General features: G+C 50.9%; 1 protein-coding gene across 3 annotated transcripts in view; it reads left to right on the forward strand.

Moving 5' to 3' along the window:
- The window catches only part of fkbp16 (FKBP prolyl isomerase 16), a 295,397-nt gene extending 271,396 nt beyond the window's left edge, over window positions 1-24,001 (forward strand). For 2 of the 3 annotated variants that reach the window (XM_072468702.1, XM_072468703.1), the window contains exons 7-8: window positions 22,744-22,881; window positions 22,982-24,001. In XM_072468702.1, coding sequence (XP_072324803.1) covers window positions 22,744-22,881; window positions 22,982-23,068 — 225 coding nt within the window. In that variant the 3' untranslated portion in view covers window positions 23,069-24,001. The remainder of the gene's footprint in view (window positions 1-22,743; window positions 22,882-22,981) is intronic. The other variant, XM_072468704.1, reaches the window with a different exon arrangement.
- Window positions 24,002-24,623: the final 622 nt, after the last annotated feature.

Below are 24,623 nucleotides of genomic sequence, written 5' to 3' on the forward strand. Positions count from 1 at the left end.
TCATGCCAATGTGCAAGAGGATCTGAATAATATCCAGGCTTGGGCTGATGAGTGTCAAGTAACCTTCACCCCACACAAGTACCAGGCAATGGCTATTACCAACAAGAGAGTACCCAACTATCCCCCTTGGCATTCAATAGCATTACCATCAATGAGTTATCCATCGTCAACATCCAGGGCGCCATTATTGACCATAAAACTTAATTGGACCAACAACAAAGCCCATGGCAAGTAGAGCAGGTTAAAGTCTGGATATTCTGGCTCATCTCTTGACTCCCTCAATCCTGCAAATCATCTACAAGCGTGATTGAATACGCTTCTTAAGATTCTTTTATGGGACCACGAGTGCTGCCGCCAAGGCCAACATTTGTTGCTCGTCCTTACTTCCCATTTAGAAGGAGTGTCTAAGCTGTCTTTTTGAACCACTGGTGTGGTTCTGAACCATGATGGTGCAGGTACACCCACAGTGCTACTATCAAGGGACCTCCAGGATTTTAACTCCACAACAGTGGAGGAACGGTGATATATCTTTAAGTCGGTATGGTATGTGGCTTGGAGTGGAACTTTGTGTTGGAGGGGCGGTGATATAATGGAAATGTTACTGACCAGGACTCCAGATGGCCAGCCTAATGCTCTGGAAACATGGGTTCAAATTCCACCATGGCAGCTGGTGGAAAACTAGTCTGAGTAATGGTGACCACAAAGGATTGGGTTGTACCAACTTTCTGGGGTGTGAGCGTTGCTGGCTCGGCCAGCATTTATAGCTCATCCCTAATTTCCCTAGAACCGAGTGGCTTGCTAGGCCATTTCAGTTAAGCTGTCCTTGCTCTGGCTTACGTGTGACCCCAGACTCACTCAATGCGGCTGACTCTTAACTGCCCCCGGAAATGGCTAAGCAAGCTGTTCAATTGTACCCAAATTAATACTATCCAATTGCGCATATGAATACAGCTCCAACAGCATTCAAGAAGCTCAACGCCATCCAGAACGAAGCAACCTGTTTAGTCAGTACTTCGACCACAAGCCTAAACATCCATCCATTACGCTACTGGCTGCAGTGTGCACTATCGACAGTGTAAGTTGTAGCAACTCGCCAGGGTTTATCCAACAGCAGCTCCCAAACTCACAACCTCTACAGCTGATAGAAAGCCAAAGGGAAGAATTACATTGGAACACAGTCACCTCCAAGTTCATGCCACCTTCTCACAAGTGAATAGGGATGGGCCATAAATGTAAGCGTTGCCAGGACCACCTATACCCCTCAGATTGAATATAGTGTTACGACATCCTGTGCTAGTGCGCAGTCAGTTCCAGCCCCACTTGACCCGGAGTCACAACTCAAGTGAAATTAGATGTTATTTTAAAATGCCTGAGGTCCTTGACTGAGCCCAATAAACTGCAGTTACCAGGTTTGTAACTTTAACACAAGCAACCTTTTATTATGTGCACTATTATAATGAAACTGACAGAAAAATTTAACTATCGAATACTTCTTTTCCAAACCCTCTCCCCTCCCTCTTCCTAACTACCCCCACTCTCTATGTATATACACACACACAGACAAACAACACAGAGGAGAAAGGGTGTTTGAGTGGTAAAGAAATATTAATAAAAATATAAGGATAAAAGGTCTGTGATGCACTAAGATGGCTTTCGGTTAATGTCTTTCTGGAGTTCAAGCTTTTGTTTCGGCACTTCTTCCTTCCTTCTAGTCATCTCGGCAAATACATGGATAGGATGGGTATAGAGGGATACGGCACTAGCCTGGCGCTTTCAGTTCCAAGGACTAAATACTTCTGCCAAGCTCTCTCAGAAAGCATCAAGCAGAAACCAATCATTGACTGTTGTCAGGCAGAACACTGTCCCTGACAGCCCACAGGTTGCCAGCCAACCAAACAAAATGATTTCCTCCAAAACTGTTTCCTAAGATTCACTTGGTGCCATTGAATCTGTTTCTCCTCTCCAAAATAGAAAACCTAGGAACACATTGTTCTGACTAGCAGGCTGCTTTAGCTTGAGTCCTCTGCATTCTGATTAGTGGTCTATGGACTATAATTAATAAAAGAAAAGACAAGAAAATGGGAACCAAGCAAATAAACAGGAAAGACTCTTATGATAGAAAACATAGGCCTATGAGAATTTACTTACTATGCAGGACCTTTGGCTCATTCCTGTTGAATTTGCTCCATGGCTCTTCCGGTTGCAGCTATGCCTAGGTAGGTCGCATGGTCGGCAGCTCCCGCCGATAATGGACTTTTGGGTCCTTTTAAGGAGCACCAGGGGCACTTTGACGACGATTCCCGATGTGGGAAGGAAACAGTGAGGGTCCCCCAGCGCTGTATGGAGTGGATCAGGAATGGGGCGATTAAAAAAGAGGCTTTGGAGAAGAGAGGAGAACAGGCGTGAAAAAGCAAGATGGCGGCTGGCGGGCTTCAGGCAGCGTGGGCCAGTGGTCACGGGAGCAGTAGGAGTTTTTAAGAAACTGTTTTGCGGATTTCAAGGCGGAGATGCTGGCCCCTAGAAGGCGTTGATTGAAAGGTTGGTGGAGAACCAGAAGATGCAGGGGACGGCGATCAAGGAGGTGCAGCAGAATGCCTCTGATAATGAGGACGAGATTCTGGGCCTGGCGGTTCGAGTACTGCACAAAAAATGGCAGGAGAAGCTGGAGGACCTGGAGAATAGGTCAAGGAGGCAGAACCTCCAGATTCTGGGTCTCCCTGAAGGCGTGGAGGGGTCAGATGCTGGGCCGTATGTGACCACGATGTTGGGTACGCTGATGGGCGCGGGGGTTTCCCGCGGCGCCTGGAGCTGGATGTGGTGCACAGAGTCCTGGCAAGGAGGCCGAGGGCAAACGAGCCAGTGAGAGCTATGGTGGTAAGGTTCCACCGCTTCACCGATGAGGAGTGTGTACTGCGATGGGCGAAGAAGGAGCGGAGCAGCATGTGGGAGAACACCAAGATCTGTATTTATCAGGACTGGAGTGCAGAGCTGGCCAAAAAGCGTGCGGGATTCAACCGGGCCAAGGCGGTCCTCCACGGAAAGGGGGTGAAGTTCGGGCTGTTACGACTGGCGAAGCTGTGGGTTACATATCAGGACCGGCACCACTATTTCGACACGCCGGACGAGATGTGGACTTTCATCAAGAATAAGAAGCTGGAGTCGAGTTAATGGACTGCAGTATGTTGTGGGGGTTGTTGGTGGGGGAGAGGGGGCGGTGTTATGTTGGGGTTTCCCCCGTGTTTTCTTGTGTTTTTGGGGCCCCTTTGCCCTGGGCCCTCGAGGCTTTGGGCGGGTCGCAGTTGGGAAGAGCTGCGTCACAGGAAGTGGGGTCGGCCCAGACAGGGAGCGCGGTTTACCCGTGAAATGGTGGGGGTGGCACCTGAAGCTGGGGGTTTGAGTGTACGGTACTTTGTTTTGTTTTCCTTTCTCTGTTCACACGGGGTGTAAGGGAGGGACTCTCTCTACCCCACTTAGGTGGGGGGGGGTTGGAGATTTGTAAGGGGAACCCACAGGGGGATTGGAGGTGGAGGCGGGAGCGGCCAGGGCAGCATGAGTCAGCTGACTTGCGGGAGTGCAATGGGGGGGGGAGGGGGGGTAGGGGGTTAAGCGGATGCTTGACTGGGGGGGGGGTTAAGGGGCGGGCTGGGATGCTGCTGTGCTGACTGAGGGTGAATCGATGTTAAACAGGAGAGTCAGGACGGGGAGCCTCCGCCTGGGGGGCTGGAGGGTGCAGGAGGCACGGGCACGTGGCTGGCCTAAAAAAGGAGATGGCTAGTCGGCAGGGGGGGGGAGGCGGTGGGTAGCCCCCTGACCTGGCTGATCACGTGGAACGTGAGAGGTCTGAATGGGCCGGTCAAGAGGACCCGTGTGTTTTCCCACTTCAAGGGGCTAAAGGCAGATGTAGCCATGCTACAAGAAACGCACCTGAAGATCGCGGATCAAACCGTGCTGAGGAAAGGATGGGTGGGGCAGGTTTTCCACTCAGGGCTGGATGCGAAGAACAGGGGGTCGCAATCTTGGTGAGCAAGCGGGTGGCATTTGAGGCGACGGGTGTTGTGGTGGATAAAGGGGGTCGATATGTTATGGTGAGTGGCAGGTTGCAGGGGGCCCGGGTGGTGCTAGTGAATGTGTATGCTCCGAACTGGGACGATGCAGGGTTCATGAAGCGGATGTTGAGTAGGATTCCGGATCTGGAGTCATGCAGTTTGGTAATGGGGGGGGGGACTTTAACACGGTCCTGGACCCGGCACTGGACTGGTCTAGGTCTAGATCGGGTAAGAGGCCGGCAGCGGCCAAGGTCCTGAGGGAGTTCATGGACCAGATGGGGGGAGTGGATCCATGGAGATTTGCCAGGCCAAGGGCGAAGGAGTTTCCTTCTTCTCCCATGTGCACAAGGCTTACTCGCGGATTGATTTTTTTCGTGGTAAGTAGGGCACTAATCCCGAGAGTGGAGGGGGTGGAGTATTTGGCCATTGTGATCTCGGACCATGCCCCGCACTGGGTGGAGTTGGGGCTGGGGGAGTAGAGAGGCCAACGCCCTCTGTGGAGAATGGACGTGGGACTTCTGGCGGACGAGGAGGTCTGTGGGCGGGTTCGGAGGTGTATCCAAAGCTATGTGGAGGCCAATGATAATGGGGAGGTTTCGGTGAGTATGGTCTGGGAGGCGCTGAAGGCAGTTGTCAGAGGGGAGCTAATTTCAGTCAGGGCCCACAGAGAGAAGAGGGATAGGATGGAGAGGGAGAGATTGGTGGGGGAGATACCTAGGGTGGACAGGAGGTATGCGGAATCCCCCGAGGAGGGGTTGTTGACAGTGCGCCGGAGCCTGCAGGCGGAGTTTGATTTGCTTACCACGGGGAAGGCTGAGGCTCAGTTGAGGAAGGTACAGGGAGCAGTGTACGAGTATGGGGAGAAGGAAAGTAGGATGCTGGCGCATCAGCTGCGGAAGAGAGAGGCGGCCAGGGAGATTGGGGGAATTAAAGATAGGGGGGGGGGGGTAACACGGTGCTGAGCTCCGCAAGGATTAACGAGGTCTTCAAGGACTTTCATGGCAAATTGTACGAGTCAGAACCCCCGGAGGGGGGGGAGGGGATGAGGCAGTTCCTGGACCAACTGATATTTCCACAGGTGGAGGAGGCGCGAGTAGAGGGATTGGGGGCCCCGATTGAGATGGAGGAACTGGTTAAGGGGTTAGGGGGTATGCAGGCGAGCAAGGCCCCGGGACCGGATGGGTATCCCCTAGAGTTTTATAGGAAATTCTCGGAGCTGCTGGGTCCGCTGTTGTTGAGGACTTTCAATGAGGCTAAGGAAAGGGAACCCTTCCCCCGACGATGTCGCAGACTCTGATCTCACTTATCCTCAAGCGAGATAAGGACACGTTGCAATGCGGCTCCTAAAGTCCGATTTCGCTCCTTAATGTGGATGCCAAGCTGTTGGCCAAGATTTTGGCCACTAGGATTGAGGACTGTGTCCCGGGAGTGATCAATGAGGATCAGACGGGGTTTGTGAAGGGCAGGCAGTTGAATACGAATGTGCGGAGGCTCCTGAATGTGATCATGATGCCCTCGGAAGGGGGGTTGCAGAAGTGGTAGCGGCAATGGATGCGTAGAAAGCCTTTGATCGGGTGGAGTGGGAGTACCTGTGGGAAGTGTAAGGCAGATTTGGGTTTGGAGAGGAATTTATAGGGTGGGTCAAATTGTTGTATCAGGCCCCGGTAGCGAGTGTGTCGACGAACCAGCTGCAGTTGGGGTACTTTAGATTACATCGAGGGACGAGGCAGGGGTGCCCCCTGTGTGGTTAACCACTGTAACGGGAGATGTAAGGTAGGACCTGCACTACAGGTTCGCCGGTAGCTCCTGCCGGCTGGCTCCGCCCACGGAGAACAGTATAAATATGCATGACCACCAGAGCCCTGCCATTTCGCCAGCTGCAGCAGGAGGCCACACATCTGACTGTAATAAAGCCACAGTTGTACCCAACTTTAGTCTTTGTGCAATTGATCGTGCATCATCCTGTCCCCCCTGCTGTTTGCCCTGGCGATCGAGCCGCTGGCCATGGCGTTGAGGGAGTCCAGAAAGTGGAGAGGGTTGGTTCGGAGGGGGGGTGAGGAGCATCGTCTTTCATTGTATGCGGATGACCTGCTCCTGTACATTGCGAATCCGGTGGAGGGGATGGGGGCGGTCAGACAGATTCTTAGGGATTTTGGAGACTTTTCGGGGTGTAAGCTGAATGTTCGGAAAAGCGTGCTTTTTGTGATACATGCGAGGGGCCAGGAAAAGAGACTGGGAGAGCTACCGCTTAAGATGGTAAAGAGGAGCTTTCGCTACTTGGGCATTCAGGTGGCTAAGAGCTGGGGGGGTCCTGCACAAGCTCAAGTTTGGCACTGCCGAACTTTTGCAGCTATTACTGGGCAGCGAATATATCCATGATTCGGAAATGGGTAATGGAGAGAGAGGGGGCGGCGTGGAAATGGCTGGAAGCGGCGTCTTGTAAAGATACTAGGTTGGGGGCACTCATAACGGCACCGTTGCCGCTTCCGCCAACGCGGTATACCACGAGCCCGGTGGTGGCTGCGACATTGAGGATCTGGGGGCAGTGGAGACGGCACAGGGCCGAGGCAAGGGCTTCAGTCTGGGCCCCGATGCAGAACAATCACAGGTTTGTTCTGGGTAGAATAGACGGGGGATTCCTAAGTTGGCACAGGGCGGGTATCAAAAGGATGGGGGACTTGTTCATTGATGGGACTTTTGCTAGGCTGAGGGCGCTGGAGGAGAAATTTGGGCTACCCCCGGGGAATATCTTTAGGTACACGCAGGTTCGGGCGTTCGTGAAAAAGCAGGTGGGGGAATTCCCGCTGCTGCCTTCCCGGAGGATACAGGACAGGGTGGTCTCGGGCGTGTGGGTAGGGGATGGCAAGATATCGGAAATATATCAGGAGCTGCAGGAGGCGGAGGAGGCCTCGGTGGAGGAGCTGAAGGGCAAGTGGGAGGAGGAGCTGGGTGAGGAGATGGATGAAGGCCTGTGGGCTGACGCTTTGGGCAGGGTCAATTCCTCCTCATCTTGCACCAGGCTTAGCCTGATTCAGTTTAAGGTGGTGTACCGAGCGCATATGACAGGGGCGAGAATGAGTAAGTTCTTTGGGGTGGAGGACAGGTGTGTGAGGTGCTCAGGGAGCCCAGCAAATCACGCCCATATGTTCTGGGCATGCCCGGCACTTACAGAATTTTGGAAAGGCTTCACAAAGGCGATGTCCAAGGTCTTGGATACTCGGGTAAAACTGAGCTGGGGGATAGCGATATTTGGGGTATCAGACGATCCGGGAGTGCAGGAGTCGAAAGAGGCCGGAGTTCTGGCCTTTGCCTCCTTGGTATCCCGGAGAAGGCTCTTGTTAATGTGGAGGGCGCGAAACCCCCAAGCATAGAGGCTTGGGTTTCTCAGGTTGGAGAGGATAAAGTTTGCCTTGCGAGGGTCCTTGCAGGGGTTCTCCGGGCAGTGGCAACCGTTCCTTGACTTTCTCGCGGAACGTGAGGTGGAGGTCAGCAGCAGCAGCAAACCAGAGGGCCGGGGGGAGGAGGGGTGGGTGGGGGTGGTTTGGTCGGTGGATGGATTTAATTTGTAATGGGCAGATACCCCACCTTGTTTTGTTCAATTGTTAAATAGTCAAGTTGTTTTCTGTTTTATTGCTATGTTTTCTTTTCCATGGCCCTCTCCTCTGCCACTGTCATATTAAAAGTAGCAAAATGGGATGGCTTTCTCTCTGCGGTCTACTATCTCCAATCTGCAATGAACCATCACCGAGGTCTACAATCCTGAATCATGAAGGGTTGTCACCACATGTCTTTATCCTGGACCGCAGGAAAAGCCTTGATGTAACTCAGTTGGCTGCAGCAGGCACCACAGAACGCTGAGAGCTTGGCTTGGTAACAAATAATTGCACAATGCCCCTTGCAGATAGTGTGCAGTTCATGCCAAAAATGAGAACTCGTTATCTTCACAAGGTGAATGCTTGAAACACCGTGATGAATGTTCACAGTGAAGAGGTATTGGAAACTGAGCCAAACAAAACCCAGGAGGATTATTTTAAGGAAAAATCAATTCATAAAACAGCACCGTCTCATGGAATTTCAAAAACCAGGCTGTATGGCTCTTAAAGTTACATAATATCCAGAGGATGACATCTAGCACATAACACCTTGAATTAGAAAGGCAGCAATATACTCGTAGTTTAAATAGCTTCATGAACCATGGACCTCACATTCTAATAGATCAGGAGGAAACTTTTTCACCCGGAGGGTGGAGGGAGTCTGGAACTCGCTGCCTGAGTCAGAAAATCTCATAACATTTAAGAAGTATCTCGATATTCACTTGCACAGTCATAAACTCAAGTGCTGGAAAATGGGATTAGTGTCGTCAGATCTTCTTTAACCAGGGTGGACACGATGGACCGAATGGCCTCCTTCTGTGCTGTAAACATCTACGAATCGATGATCAGAATTCCAAGACTGAATCTTTACCCGAAGCTCATTATTCTTTAATCTAAGGCTGCGATCGTATGGCCTCATTGCGCCCAACCCCATGACGCAACGAGGCAGGTAAATCTTGCGAGAGGCCTCTCCACAGATTTAAGACGCTTGGGATGCCTTGTGAGATTGAACAAGATATGGTGAGACCGGGCAGGGTCCATATTTGCACATTGAAATGAGCAGTTAGGCTCACTTGAATATGTCTGCGTCGGAGCGTCGGAGTGTCCCAATGCCCGGGATTGAACCACCGGCCCTAGGAGGCCGTACCATGGCTTTGTTTAGCACTGGTTTCCACAACACTGGACCGGGCGTAATGGCATTTGGATGGGTCTCGCAGGTGGTCAGGCTCTGGGCAGGGTGGTACCCTGGGAGCCCCAATGCCACCCAGACTGAACTGGGCTTGTCAGTGCAGGAAATGAAGCTAAGTGTGGCCTTGGCAGGGCCTTCCTTGCCAAGGCCCGATAAAGAAACAGAGACCTGTTTGATAACGGAGTCATTCTCGGCAGTGGAGGCGCCATGAAACATCCCACAAAATGCGCCCAAAACAGGACTCTGTTTTTTGTTTGTTAAATCGAGCCCTAAATGTGTGATTAGAATGTTATTTCTAATATACATTTTGACCTTTGCAGCTCTAGCAGCAGAGGATGACTACACTCTCAATAATCATTAAGGTAGATAAGTCCCCAGGCCTGGTGGCATCTACCCCAGAATACTGAGGGAGGCAAGGGAGGACATTGCTGAGATCTTGATAGAAACCTTTGTATCTTCACTGGCTACATGTGAGATCGCAGAAGAATGGAGAATAGCTAATGTTCCTTTGTTCAAGAAGGGTAGCAAGGATAATCCAGGAAATTACAGGCCGGTGAGCCTTACGTCAGTGGTAGGGAAATTATTGGAGAGAATTCTTCAAAACAGGATTTACTCACATTTGGAAGCAAGTGGATGTACGAGCTAGAGGCAGCATGGTTTTATGAAGGGGAGGTCATGTCTCACTAACTTGATTAGGATTTCCGAGGACGTGACAAAGATGACTGATGAAGGTAGGGCAGTGGATGTTGACTGTATGAACTTCAATAAGGCCTTTGACAAGGTTCCTCTTGGCAGACTGGTACAGAAGGTTAAGTCACACAGGATCAGAGGTGAGCTGGCAAGATGGGTACAGATGTGGCTCGGTCATTGAAGACAGAGGGTAGCAGTGGAAGGGTGCTTTTCTGAATGGAGGGCTGTGACTAGTGGTATAGTGTTATAGAATTTACAGTGCAGAAGGAGTCTGCACCAGCTCTTCGAAAGAGCACCCTACCCAAGCCCACATTCCCACCCTATCCCCATAACCCAGTAACCCCACCCAACACTAAGGGCAATTTTGGACACTAAAGGCAATCCACCTAACCTGCACATCTTTGGACTGTGGGAGGAAACTGGAGCACCCGGCGGAAAGCCACGCACACACGGGGAGAAGTGCAGACTCCACACAGATAGTGACCCAGCCGGGAATCGAACCTGGGACCCTGGAGCTGTGAAGCAATTGTGGTAACCACGATGCTACCGTGCTGCCATGGTGTTCCACATGGATCAGTGCTGAGACCTTTGCTGTTTGTAATATATATAAATAATTTGGAGGAAAATGTAACTGGTCTGATTAGTAAGTTTGCAGGTGACATAAAGGGTGGTGCAATTGCAGGTAGCGATGAGGACTGTCAGAGGATACAGCAGGATATAGATTGGTTGGAGACTTGGGCGGAGAGATGGCAGATGGAGTTTAATACAGACAAATATGAGGTAATGCATTTTGGAAGGTCTCATTCAGGTGGGAAATATTTAATAAATGGCAGAACCCTTAAGAATGTTGACAGGCAGAGAGATCTGGGTAGAGATCCATAGGTCGCTGAAAGTGGCAACTCTGGTAGAAAAGGTAGTCAAGAAGGCATAAGGCATGCTTGCCTTCATCGGCCGGGGCATTGAGTATACAAATTGGCAAGTCACACTGCAGCTGTACAGAGCATTAATTAGGCTGCACTTGGAATACATTGTTCAATGTTGGTTGCCACACTATCAGAAAGATGTGGAGGCGTTGGAGAGGGTACGGAAGAGTTTTCCCAGGATGTTGCCTGGTATTGAGCGCATTAGCTATGAGGAGAGGCTGGATAAACTAGGTTTGTTCTCACTGGAACCGCAGAGGTTGAGGGGCAACCTGATAGAAGTCTACAAAATTATGAGAGGCATAGACAGAGTGAATAATCAGAAGCTTTTTCCCAGGGTGGAAGAGACAATTACTAGGCGACATAGGTTTAAGGTGTGAGGGACAACGTTTAGAGGAGATGTGCAAGGTAAGTTTTTTTTTACACAGAGGGTAGTGGGTGCCTGGAACTCGCTGCTTGCTGGAGGAGGTGGTGAAAGCAGGTATGATAGTGACATTTAAGAAGCATCTTGACAAATCTTGAATAGGATGGGAATGGAGGGGTACGGACCCTGGAAGTGTAGAAGATTTTAGTTTAGACGAACAGCATGGTCGGCGTGGGCTTGGGAAGGTGTAGACATTACCCTGGACACACTCTAGTCTCTGGAGTGGGACTTGAACCCATAACCTTGCAAAGCAGGGAACAAGCACGCTACCCACTTAGCAAGAACCGACAGCCAATCGGAGATGGTAATCCAGTTCTTAAAAGAGAGTGGAAAATAGATTTGAGACTGGGTGATGGAAATTGAAACAGCCAGACCTAACATCACAGACGGCAGCCTTGGGCAACTGGAACTGCTTGCAAATTCAGCGATTTGGGTACCTTTGGCAACCAGATCATTTACCAACAACTATTAGCTAAGGCTGCCCTCTGCTGTCGGTTTTAAAAACTGCATTTCTGCAAGTCTGAGCCACAGACTCTTTAGACCATTGTCGGACGTTAGTTTGAAGCAAGAAATTCATATTGGTAAATATTATCATCTACAACCCAATCAACATTCTCACAATAGTAAACATTGTTGTTAATCACTTTTATTTCATAAGAAATAAGCACAGTGGTTGGCACTGTTCCTTCACAACATCAGGGTCCCAGGTTCAATTCACGGCTTGGGTCACTGTCTGTGTGGAGTCTGCACGTACTCCCCGTGTCCGTGTGGGTTTCCTCCCACAAGTCCCGAAAGACGTGCTGTTAGGTAATTTGGACATTCTGAATTCTCCCACTGTGTACCCAACTAGGCGCCGGAATGTGGCGACTAGGGGCTTTTCACAGCAACTTCATTGCAGTGTTAATGTAAGCCTACTTGTGACAATAAAGATTATTATTATAAGAGAATTATTCCAGAAATTTTTCAATAAGCATCATATTGAACACTCATAGGAACGTTAAGAAATAAAAATTTGCATTTATATAGCATTTTCTATGACCACCAGTCATCTCAGAGTACTTTTTAGTCAAAGTTTTTTTGAGTTGGAGTCACTGTTGTATTGGAGTAGGCTATTCAGCCCCTTCACAGAATCATAGGGCTGGATTCTCCAGCTCCGCCCTCCGTAAGAATGCCACGGACGGGCCGCGCACAATGGATAACTCCATTGATCTCAGGCGGAATTCTTCAGTCGCCGGGCAGACGCAGCCGGAGAATCCCACCCATTGAATCACCATTCGGCCCATCAAGTCAGCACTGACCCTCTGAAAGAGCACCCTACCAAGGCCCACTACCCACCCTACCCCTGTAACCTCACCTAACCTGCACACCTTTGAACTGTGGGAGGAAACGGGAGCACCCAGAGGAAACCCACGCAGGCACAGGGAGAACGTGCAAACTCCCCACAGGCACCCAAGGCCAGAACTGAACTCGGTGCCCTGGTGCTGTGAGGCAGCAGTGCTTTAAAAAAATTTTTAGAGTACTTCTGCCAGCAGCGCCTTGTCCATCACAAAAAAAACAATCTGGGAATACACCCAGTGCACGTGGGAGAAGTATAAAAACCCCTTCACACTGGGCCTCCCAAACCTCCATGGATCCCCGCCTCCCACCCCCCCTCTCTGCCCACAACACCTCCACCCATGCGGCCCATGAATCCCCTCAGCTCCCTAGCCACTGCCGGCAGCTCGACAACTTAGGTCTCGACCGGTCCAGACCCGGTCCAGGACCACATTGAAACCACCTGCCATAATCAACCAATGTGTGTCCAGGTCCGGAATCTTCCCCAACACCCGTCTCATAAAATCCACGTCATCCCAATTCAGGGTATAAATGTTTACCAGGATTACTGGCATCCCCTCCAACTTCCCACTAACCATCACATACTTACCCCCCGGATCAGCCACAAAGTTCCCCACCTCAAATGCCACCTTTTATTAACCTGCACTGCCACCCCCCTCATCTTCATGTCCAGACCCGAGTGGAACTCCTGCCCAATCCCCTCCTCAGCCTCGTCTGATCTCCCAACTTTGAGTGCGTTTCCTGGAAAAACAGCAGGCCTGCCTTCAGACTCCTCAAATGCATGCACACACGTGACTGTTTAACTGGCCCATTCAGACCTCGCACATTCCACGTGACCACCCTAGTTGGGGGGGGGGGGGGTTCCCTGCCCCCCTCCCCTGCCGATCAGCCATACCCCTTTTTGAGCCAGCCCCCAGATCACGTCACAAGCTCCTCCAGGCCAGCCATTGGATGTCTACCGCCATCTCTCCCTTCCCAACTGCGCCACACCAACCACATCCATGTCAGAAATCCTCCCCCCGCACTCCACTAGCCCCTCCACCCTCAAAGAACCAACCCAATCTCCCCCCGGCCCCCCACCCCGCGCCTTCCTCCTGGCAACCCCTCACTTCACTCCAATTAACTAGCCTGCCCAACTAACATGTTGGACCCCGCCCAAGGCCTCTGACCTCCCCTCCCCCCAATCCTCCAAACAGTCAACAAACAAAGAAAAGCAAAAGGCACACTCACCATTGCCGTTCCCCCATCGAAACCCGCCCCGTACACTTTACAATAAAGACACAGCTCCTCTGCAAAGTTCAATGTCCTCACACTCCCAGTCCATGGTCCCTCAAAGTCCATCACCTCCTCTGGCAAGTCAAAATAAAACTCCTGTTTCTGCTGTGTCACCCATAAGCGGGCAAGGTACAAAACCCCAAGCTTCAGGTGGCCATGCCAGGCTGGCAGAAACACTGCCAGGTTGGCAGGGGACAATCAGGGTGCCAGGTTGGCAGTGCCAAGGTGCCTGGGTGGCATATTGCTCAGGCCAGGGATTGGTCCTGGGAGGGCCCTGTTCTTATGAGGTGACGTGCAGAGAGCCCGAGCACCCCCTCATTAGTACGTTGGCGCATGGGGTGAGGGATGGGTTCTGGAGACCATGGTGGGGGGGGGGGTTCAGAGACCTGCTCTTTGAGCGGAGCTTGTTCGTGCAGCAAATGGAACTAAGTGTGGCCTGGGTGCGGTTTCCCATCCCGAGGCTCAGAAATGAGGCAGAGTCCCATTTAATAAATGGATCATTCTCAACGCTACCAGCGTCTGGAAAAACCCGGCTAAACAGACCCAGCACAGGACTCTGTTTCATTTCCGTTAAATCGTGCCCAATAGTTAAATGGCTAAAAGGACAAGATTGAAAGACTTTTGAGAATCACATACAGGCTAAAATAGATTGCTGATTCCTCTGGGCCCATTATACAATCCTGTAAACTTCCAATAGCAAAAAAATAAACAAAACTCCAGCCATCATTCCATCCTCTGTTAGCAAGATAATTATGGGTGACAAAGGCCATTTTGGATGACAAAGGCGTTTTTTAGCCATCCAAATTAACATATGTATCAGAAGCTAGAGTAATCCATATGGCCCCTCGAATCTGCTCTGCCATTTGATAACATTACACCAGTGACTGTAAGTCAAAAGTACTTAATTGGCTCTAAAGTGATTTGGGACATCATGAAAAGTTCTGTATAAATGTAGGTTTCTATTTCTTTCATTACACTGTATGCAGCAGACAGAGTGACTCGCTATGGTGAAATTGGGGGCTCAGTGCTGATTCTCTAGGATAATTAATCACTGAGTAATCAACTGATGTTAGGGAAGCTGAGAAATCTCTGCATTCGCAAAACAATTTAACTCTGTGGCTAATGCAACCTTACCATTCCGGCTTCCCAGGCTCAAACTCACAAATACAATCAATGGCATCTGTTCCTTTTAAGCTAATCACACGACCCCAGGATTTATCAATCAGATATTTACCAGCGATCAGGAAAAATGTAGATAATAATAATAATCGCTATTGTCACAAGTAGCCTTACATTAATACTGTAATGAAGATACTGTGAAAATCCCCCAGTCGCCACATTCCTGCGCCTGTTCGGGTACACAGAGGGAGAATTCAGAATGTCCAAATTTCCTAACAGCACATCTTTAGGGACTTGTGGGAGGAAACCGGAGCACCCGGAGGAAACCCACGCAGACGCAGGGAGAACCCGGGACAGAGAATCCAGCCCCCCACCTTTTGTGGAATTCCTCCATTGCCCCCCTCAAAGCAAACTTAACCTTCTCCAAATACAGAACTCCATCAAGTCCCCCAGCTACTGAGTCACAGGGTGATGACGCTGACGGCCACACCAACTGGACCCGCCTGTGAGCCATCAGCGAGGCGAAGGCTAAAGCATCTGCCCCCACTCCTGTCTGCAGCTCCGGCAAGTCCAATACCCCAAATATAGCCCCCCGGGGATTGGGCTCCAAATCAACATGCAGGATTGCCGCCACTGTACTGAAAAACGACCTCGAAAATTTCTCAAACATCAGGCAGGACCAGAACATATGTACATGATTATTCCAGACCTCATCCACACCGCTCACAAGTGTCCTCCACCTACTCAAACAGCCGACTCAACCTCGGCCTTGCACCACCTTTAACTGATGGGGAGAGCATCCCATTTAACAAGCGCCACACGTCCGAGGACAACTGCCTACCCTTTACGAACCTTGACTGATTCCCCCAATCACCTGCGGAAGGCATTCTTCCAACCTAAGCAGCAACACCTTGGCAAAAATCTTGGCATCCACATTTAGCAGGGATATTGGCCAATACAACCCACACTCCACCAGTCCTTATCCTTTTTTACCAACAACAAAATAGATGCCTGTCCCATTGTCTCTCGGAGTCCCCTTTGCCACCGCATCCTCAAACATCTCCACCAACAGTGGCACCGACATATCCAAAGATTTTTTTAATAGTGTTCCTCGAGGAATCCATCCGGCTCCAGTGCATTACCCGTTTGCATCTTCCCTAAACTGTCTGAACCTCCTCCGTTCCCATTGGCTCTTCCAACCCTGCCCTCTCCTGCTCTCCTACTTTAGGAAACTCCTGCCTCACCCCAAGAAGTCCCTCATATCCGACTCATCCTCTGAGGGCTCCGACCTGTACGACATTTTATAAAACTCCTCAAATGCCCGTTCACCTGCTCCAGCGCCGCCATTAACCCCCTCACCCCATCCCGGACCTGAACGATCAAGTGGGTCTCCTGCAATAGAACCCCGTGGGCTCTCAAGCTCTTCAAATGTGGGAAAACTCTCGCCCGCTTCACCGGTCCACCCAACTCACACACATTCCACATTACCAGTCGGACTGGGGATCTCTCAGCCCCCCTCTCTCTTCTATCAGTCATGACCATGGCCTTGCGAGCGGGATCAGGCCCTACTCCCAGTCACCGCCAGCCAGCTACCCTTCCCCCTTCCCAGAACCCCCCAACCACTTCCTCTCAAAACCAATTCTCTCTGCATCCCTCCTTCCATTCACACCTCCCAAGTCAATCAAAACCTGCTGCAGCCCCTCCACCCACCTTCCTCCCATTTACTAGCCAACTCAAATTTTCTCGCGAAGTGGCCCCCGCCTGAACCCCCTCCCCCCACATACGTAATACAAAAAAAAACAATAAAAAGCCCTCTCACTCCCAGCCCTTCTAACAACCAATCATGATAAGCCCCAAATAGAAGGGGAAAAGAACCTCAACACATTATCCCGACGTTCCCAAACCATCCTCTCCCAACCACAACATACGAAAACCAAGTCCAAACTCAGATCAGTCCCAATCCTGGGGCTGGTTTTGCACAGCGCTAAATCGCTGGCTTTGAAAGGCAGGCCAGCAGCATGGTTCAATTCCCATACCAGCTTCCCCGAACAGACGCCGGAATGTGGCGACGAGGGGCTTTTCACAGTAATTTCATTTGAAACCTACTTGTGACAATAAGCGATTTTCATTTCATTTCATTTCATTTTCATTCATTTCATTTCCATCCTTCGGCCCCCATGAATGCCTTTGCCGTTTCAAAGTAATAGGCCTTGGAGTTATGCGGAACTCTCAACTCCGCCGGATAAATCACCCTGAACCGCACAATACTCAGGAGGAGGTTCAAGACAGTTGCCTTCGGCCTATTAAAGGCCGCCCGCCATCTTACCAGCTCCACTGTGATGCCTTAGTATATTCGAATACCACTGCCTTCCCACCTCACCTCTCGATTCTGCTTGGCCCATCTCAGCAACGTCTCCTTCATCTGATAGCTGTGGTAAAAGACTATCACAGCTCTTTGGCTTCGGCTGGAGCGAACGATGAGCACTATCCAGCTCAGAGGGAGGTGGTGTTCTCCACCCCCAACAATTTGGCAAACATCTCCGAGAAGTAGTCCGTCGGCCTCCAGCCCCTCGGGCAGACCCACAAACCGCAGATTCTGCCTCCGTGACCCGCTCTCCAGGTCCTCCAATTAGGCTCTCAGCCCCTTTATTAAACTACTCCACCTTCCACAGCTCCTCTCCCATCGAGGCAAGCTGTTCGCTGTGCCGTACTAATGCCTCTTCCACCCGTTTCAACACCTCTCCTTGCTCCGGCACCGCCATTGAAATCTTTCCAAGAACCTTCTTTAAAAACATATCGTCCACCAACTGTTAGAGTGTTCCCATCATCTCCTTTCCATGCTGCTCAAAATGCTTGGCAAACTACCGCTCAAACTCTACCGGCTATCATGTCCACCATAATGGGCGCAGCCCCACCCGGCGAGCTGGCTTCCGCCATCTTTCCTTTCTCAGAACACCGCACCGAAACCGAGCTCTCAGGCAGACTGGTGCTCATACCCTATTGTCCTGTATACTTCTGTTGGGTTTTCAACAGCCTCTAATTACCACAACTTTTCTGAAGACCAATCATGTAAAATTCCCCCCAAATCTGGGTGAAAAGGGCCAAAAAACGAAGCTCTATCAGGAGCCACTCAACGTGCGACCTCCACCTACATGTCACCACCCAGAATTGTGTCTCCTTTAAGGCAGAATGAAAATTTAGCCTGCTATTTATATGCCGGTTTAAATTCAGTAGCAATTTTTAAAAAATAATCATTTACAGGATTTGGGCATCCCTGGTTATTTTGAGACATGTATAGGATTTAATTTGCTGGTACTAAAATTAAAAGTGACTTTCCCAAACCCCACCCCACACACCCACAATGCTCTCCACCACCCACACACACACCGTCCCTTTGCTGCACCCACCCATCTCACACCATTCTCACGCACTCACTCAACCCACCATTCCTAACCCCCCAACACACCTCCTCACCTCACCCCTCAACCTTACACCCCCTCGCCTCACCTCCCACCCCTACATGTGTTCACCTCACCCCCTCACCCCTCTCACTGCACCCCCCCACCTTTAGACACCCCCACCTCACCCCCCACCGTTATACACCCTCACCTCCCGCCTCCCCAACCCCATCCCCATTCCTGCACACCCACTCACTTCACCCCCCACCCCTACACTTCCTCACCCCACCCCTACACCCCCAACCCTTCACTTCACCCCCTCTCACCTCACCCGCACCCCTACACATCTTCACTTCCTCTCACCCCCACACACTCTTACCCCCTCACCTCACAACCACCCTCACCTCATCCACTCTGCCCCCACACACACAAATACCTCATCCTCCCCACCCACACATACCCCAACACCCCCCCACCCCTCACCTCATCCCACCAACACACTCCATCCCATCTCACACCACCCGCCCAGTATTAGCTCCAAATTGGTTAAGGGACGTATCAGCTTTTGAACAAATCCTCGATCGAGAACACTCTCGGTTGCTGCTTCCGACCTTTGTGGTTTTCAGAATCGGAATCAGGAACTGGCCAAGAATTAGAGGCCGCAGCGGCACCTCTAACTAGAACCAAGGTGACAATCCAGCTTTTTAAAAAAATCTCAGCCAGGATTCTCCGTTCCCCGACGCCTTTTTCGTAATCAGCAATCGGGCAGAGAATCCCTTTTTACTTTGGAATCGGGGCAGCGCCTGTTTTCGGATGCTCCGCCCGCAATGGGCCGAGTTCCCGACCGTGTGGGGGACATGGGATCTCAGCAGTCGAGAACCCGTTGTGGTGGCTGCGTCCAGGGCCGCCACAGTCAGATGGGAGCCGTGCTGCTGGCCAGTGGGGCTTCGGTGAAGGCCACGGGAAAGGTGGGGGTTGCCGGGGGGGTGGTGAGGGGGTGTCCAGGGGGGCACTAACTGGCAGCTCATGTCCGCGCACGGCTGGCGCCATGTTGTACGACGCAACCGCTGCAGGCCGCCGCAGTGTGCATGCGTGGCCATGGTCGGCAATTCTCCGGCCGTTTTTGTCGTGGAGGCCGGGCATTTACGTGGCGCGGCTGCTTGCCCCTCACCGGTCGGAGATCGATGCTGGGGCGGTGCTGATTTTTCTGACGTAAAACGCCATGGATCCTCCGGACATAGCCTGGAAACCGGAGAACCCAGCCACGGAACTCTCAAGCTGATGGCTCTGATTTTTCTGTCTAAGTCTTTCACACTCCTCACTCTGGACGCCATTACTTCTTACCGAGCCCTGCCTCCCTCCATCCCACCCCCTACCGCTCTCTGGCCCCCCAGGCCCCAGTGCTTGGCAACATCTACAACCATCCCCCCCCCCCCCCCACCACACCAAACCCCCCCCCCCCCCCCCCCTGCCCCCCAGGTCCTGGTCACATACATGTGAGCCACACTGAGTAAGGATGGCACGTTTCCTTCCCGAAAGGTTTTTTTTTAATAACAAACAACGATAGCTGCCATGGTTACTGAGACATTATACTCCAGATTTATTCATTGAATTTAAATTCCGCCAGCTGAGGTAGTGGAATTTCAACCCATGGCCCCAGAGCATTAGCCTGGGCCTCTGGAGTTCATTGCCACTATGCCACCATCTCCTCGTGTTCAAATCCCTCTGTCCTTGATTTATTTTCACTTGTACCAAGGTACAGTGAAAAGTGTTAGTGTGCGTATGTGTGGGGGGTGGGGGGGGTGCGGGGGAGTGGTGTGGTGTGGATGAGGTGAGGCTGGGTTTAGTGGTGAGGGGGGTAAGACTGTGTGGGGGTGAGAGGATGTGTTCAGTGTATAGTCCAGGCAGATCATTCCATACATGAAAAACATAGGACATACGTTAAATGCACAAATTAAATACATAGTCTCAGGCATCGGGTGAAGCATGCGGAGTGTAGTGCTACTCAGTAGAGTAGATGCATGGAGAGATCAGTTCAGACCATAAGAGGGTCATTCCGGAGTCTGGTAACAGCGAGGAAGAAGCTGGGCTGGATTCTCCGCTCCCTGACTCCGAAATCGCGTTTGGCGACGGGGCGGAGAATCCGTTTTGGTGCCGAAATCGAGAGCGGCACCGGTTTTTCAATTCTCTGTCCCCTGAAAATCGCCGTACTCCCGTGCTGATTATCCACCGCCTCAGGCCATTGTCGTTGCCGACCAGCTGAATTCCCGACGGCGTGGCTTACATGTGCTCACACAGTCCGGGTTCCTCGCGTGGCGGCTGCAGACTCAGTCCTGGGCCGCCACAGTCGGGCGAGGACCAATCGGGGGCAGTGGGGGCTTCATTCAGGGCTGGGGGCTATGTGGGCGGCGGTACAGTGCGCGTGAACAGTGGAAGGGGGGCACTACTTTGGCAGGTGTCCGAGGGGCAAGATGGCCGCGCCCGTGGATCGGACGTGGCCCTAGAATAGGGGGGTGGCGGTGAGTGCTGGCCGCCTGGGGCCCGAAGGGAAGGTTGCCGCGGCAGTCCGGAGTCGCTGGAGACCGCGGCCATGGCTTGGGCTTGGCAGATCCCAACAAAATGGCCCTTCTTGCCGCACCCTTTGCAGGTGGAGGTGCGGGTCGGGCAGCGCGTGCGGGGATGCTTCGCCTGCCCGCAGAAGAAACAGCGGGGCCCAACGGGGTTAGCGGGCCATCTTACAGCGCAGGCCTGCGGGGACACGGGGAGGGTCAGTGGGGCTGCTGCTGCGGGATGCCACGCAGCCCAGGGGGCCGCCGCGCGGTTGGGCGCATAGGACTGCGCGTTTCTGGAGGCAACATCCATGGACCCTGCCAGGGCCCGTGCTTCTCTCAGTCCCAGGGTGTCCTTTTCCAAGAGTCTTTGGCGGATCTCTGAGGAGCTCATACCTGCTACGAAGGCAACCCGGATTAGAAGTTCCGTGCGCTCGCTGCCCAAAACCTGCGGGCAGCCACAGTTTCTGCCCAGCACCAGCAGCGCATGGTAGAAGTCCTCCAGCGATTCCCCGGGGCTTTGCCGTCTAGTTGCAAGCAGGTGACATGTGTAGACCTGGTTTGCAGGGCGTATATAATGTCCCTTTAACAGTTCGATCGCATCATCTTAGTCCTCCGCCTCCTCGATGAGGGTGAAGATTCCAGGGCTTACTCTCGAGTGCAGGAGATGCAGTTTCTGTTCTCCTGAGGGGGTGCCTCCAGCCGTCTCGCGGTAGCCTTTAAAACACGCCAGCCAGTGCTTAAATATCGCCACCAAATTCTCCGCGTTGGGGCTGAGTTGTAGACACTCTGGCTTGATTCAGAGATCCATTCTTTCAGTTTAAGAGTAGTCTATTAAATTGATGCACGATCAATTAAACTCAAGACGAAGCTTTATCATAACTGAAGGCTTTAATAGACTAGATCTGTTCCCCAGCAGCTTCGGTACAGAGTGAGGGCTGCTGGGACGGCACCGGTTCTTATACCCCGCCTGTCAGGGCGGAGCTACATCCCAAACAGCCAATGGTAAACCCCTAGGTTTACCCAATGGTCTACAGCCTCTCGGGTACTGCATTACCTGATAATACCACAACCTGCACATCTTTGGACACTAAGGGACAATTTAGCATGGCCAATCCACCTAACGTGAACATCTTTGGACTGTGGGAGAAAACCTACGCAGACACAGGGAGAACGGGCAATTCCACACAGTCACCCAAGGCCAGAATCGAACCCAGGTCCCCGGCGCTGTGAGGCAGCAGTGCTAACCATTGTGCCACCGCACTATAATGGAGAAGAGAGTTCACAAGGGAGCATTATGAAACAAAATAATTAACACCGATGATGAAGAAGAAGAAGTTGGCACAGGTGAACAAAGGCTTGCTCTGAGAAGCAGGCTACAATGAGGATCTAAAAAGGGGAGAGAGAGATGTTGGGGCGAGGTTTAGAAAGGGAGTTGCACAGCAAAGGGTCGAGACAGCTGGATGTACAGACCAAAGTGGGGCAAAGGAAACTGGGGATGCCCAAGAAGGCAGAGCTGGAGGAATGCAGAGATTTTGTTGGGGGCAGGGAGTGTACGAATGGAGAAAGTTACAGAGATGTGGATGGGGTTGTGAAACACGGAAGGATTTCAATACAAGGAGGAGAAATAAGAAATACGCTATGATCGCTTATTCTTGTTACCTGAGATAGGTTTTCCAGATTGAGGTGCAGATTGAGTGCAATGTAGTTGAGCAGGCACAATCAGGGATACACACAAGACCAGAATTGGAGCATTCTAAAATGGATCTTGTTGAAGGACCTGAAGAGAATCTAGTTGGGTGTGGTGTCTCTAATCTGGCTATCAAAAAAACAGTGGTGCATGGAATTTTAATTAATATTAGATGAGGAAAATAACAGAGCAACTTGTTTGACTATGTGCTGCACGGTGGGGCTCTGACTCATTTTGGCCTCTGTACGACTGTCTTTACTGGTGGTCTGAACAATTCTTGACCCGAACTGACCAGACGCGAAAACCGGCAAAATCCCAAACCTGGCACGGACAGGATCACGGGATTGCTGGTTTTGAGACAGTGTGCCGATAATAATCTTCAAGGAAAGACCCAGTAGTTTATGTCTGTTTCTCTGACCTCCTTAGAAACTAGTGATTTCCTTTGCGTTAATAATTAGTAAAATACACCCCGAGCTACAGCCAATCAATGTTAATAGATTTTTATTCATTCCCAGGCCATTCATGCAGAACTCTCCAAACTAGTTAAGAAAAAGACTGACCAGACAGCACCCCTGAAGCAAAAAAACAACATGTGTCAGAACACTGGGGAGAAACCAGTAACATTTCTTCCAGCCCCATCCAAGTCTGGCCTGGTATGGTGTCTGTCCTCCTGTACTTAACCTAAACAACAATTAGAAGGATATTTTGAAAGATCACTGCAATTCTGCCACTAAACACCACTTTGTGTTGCAGGACGTCCCATGGAAGTGGTTCTTTGGAGCCGTGGCAGTCGTCATTGGAAGTGTGGTGACCTCGATTGTTTTGGCAGCAAGAGGCTAAGTACCAGCAAACAGACAAGACATTACAGAGACTATGAAAGGAAACGTATCCAACTCGGATGAGCTTGTTCCGGACATGCCGACGTGTCGATATTTTCTGATGTTGACACTTTCCATGGGAAGAGGAAAAGGAGGGAAAATCTACATTTTTAAATAGCCTCAATGCGGCATTTGCCCAATTAGAGAGTAGGAGGTTTTAAGCAATTCCTAAGCTCAGCGCAAGAGTTTTGTTTACTGAAATCTTATGCTGTATGCAGTGATAATGTAACTAGATAACTCACTGCAAATTCTGTAACCGTATTGAATAGAGCCTAATTATTTTAATCATGTTTAGCACATGGCACCATTCAGACAGGACAACCAATTTGCAAAATATCAAGGGTCAGATGTAATGCCATCCACTGCAAACTTGCCCATTAAGCCTACATTGGGAATAATGACCCGAAATGTAGAAATGTGCCGTGCATGAGCACCATGGGCCAAATGGCCTCCTTCCAGGTGTAAGATTCCAAAATCACTTTCCACTGAATGAGTTGTTTAAAACAGTTTGCAACTGTTTTCCTTGATTCAACCAAGAAATTCTAATGCCAACATTCCTGGGCAATTATGGAATCTTTTTTCGGAGTGGGAGGGAAGATTTTGTTGGGGTGGTTCAAAAATATTCTACAACTCCTTTACATACTTTTATTGTGCAAATAACAGAGGTCAAATCCTGAGTAGATAACTTGCTGGTCATTTACCCTGTGACTGCTTATCATTGCACACTTTAACACACAATGAAAGCAAGAAGCATTGGAGAATAATTGTGATTTTATTGAATTTACGGCATTGCTTTTTGTACCAGGATATTGAGGACTGGATTTTATTCATTCAATTGTTCATTTTGTTTCATTATATTCATGTGTAGATTTGATAAAAACGTTATCATCACTAATATACAGTCTGAACAACAGGTTTATTTAATACTGTAGAGGCTACTGGTACCACTTGGTGGAAAGCCACCATATTTACTGCAAAACATACAGGCTTGAGGAGCTAAATAGCCTATTCTCGTTTCTATCTTTCCAAGGACAGCACCTCCGACAGGCTGCACTGCTTCATTACTGCAGATGATATATTCAGGACTGGGGTGGGGGGGGGGGGGGGAGGGGGATTTACACTCACATGTCCAGGATTCCCCACCCCATCGTTCCCCACATTAGGAATTCCCCGAGGTTTACAACTGTTTTTTAAAAGAGGGAACCAGGCGGAGGAAGCCCACCGGGGACGACCAGGTAAGTATCGCCTCCGGAGGGAGAGGGATATGCCCGGACAGTACTTGGCACCGTCCCCTGGCACACTGGCACTGTGGCACTGCCCTTTAAACTTGACACCCCCCCTGGCACCTTGGCACTGCCCCGGCACTGCCTGCAGTGCCAAGCAGGGGGGGGGTCCCTACTCCCTAGGGGAGCTCCATTCAGGAGAAAGGGGGGATCCAATATCTATTTGGGAGGGTGTTGCCCTTGTGTATGTGTATCTGGATGTGTATCTGGGGGGGGGTTCCTTATACATGCTGG

The sequence above is a fragment of the Scyliorhinus torazame genome, chromosome 12 (assembly GCF_047496885.1).
Source record: "Scyliorhinus torazame isolate Kashiwa2021f chromosome 12, sScyTor2.1, whole genome shotgun sequence".
NCBI classification, from domain to species: domain Eukaryota; kingdom Metazoa; phylum Chordata; class Chondrichthyes; order Carcharhiniformes; family Scyliorhinidae; genus Scyliorhinus; species Scyliorhinus torazame.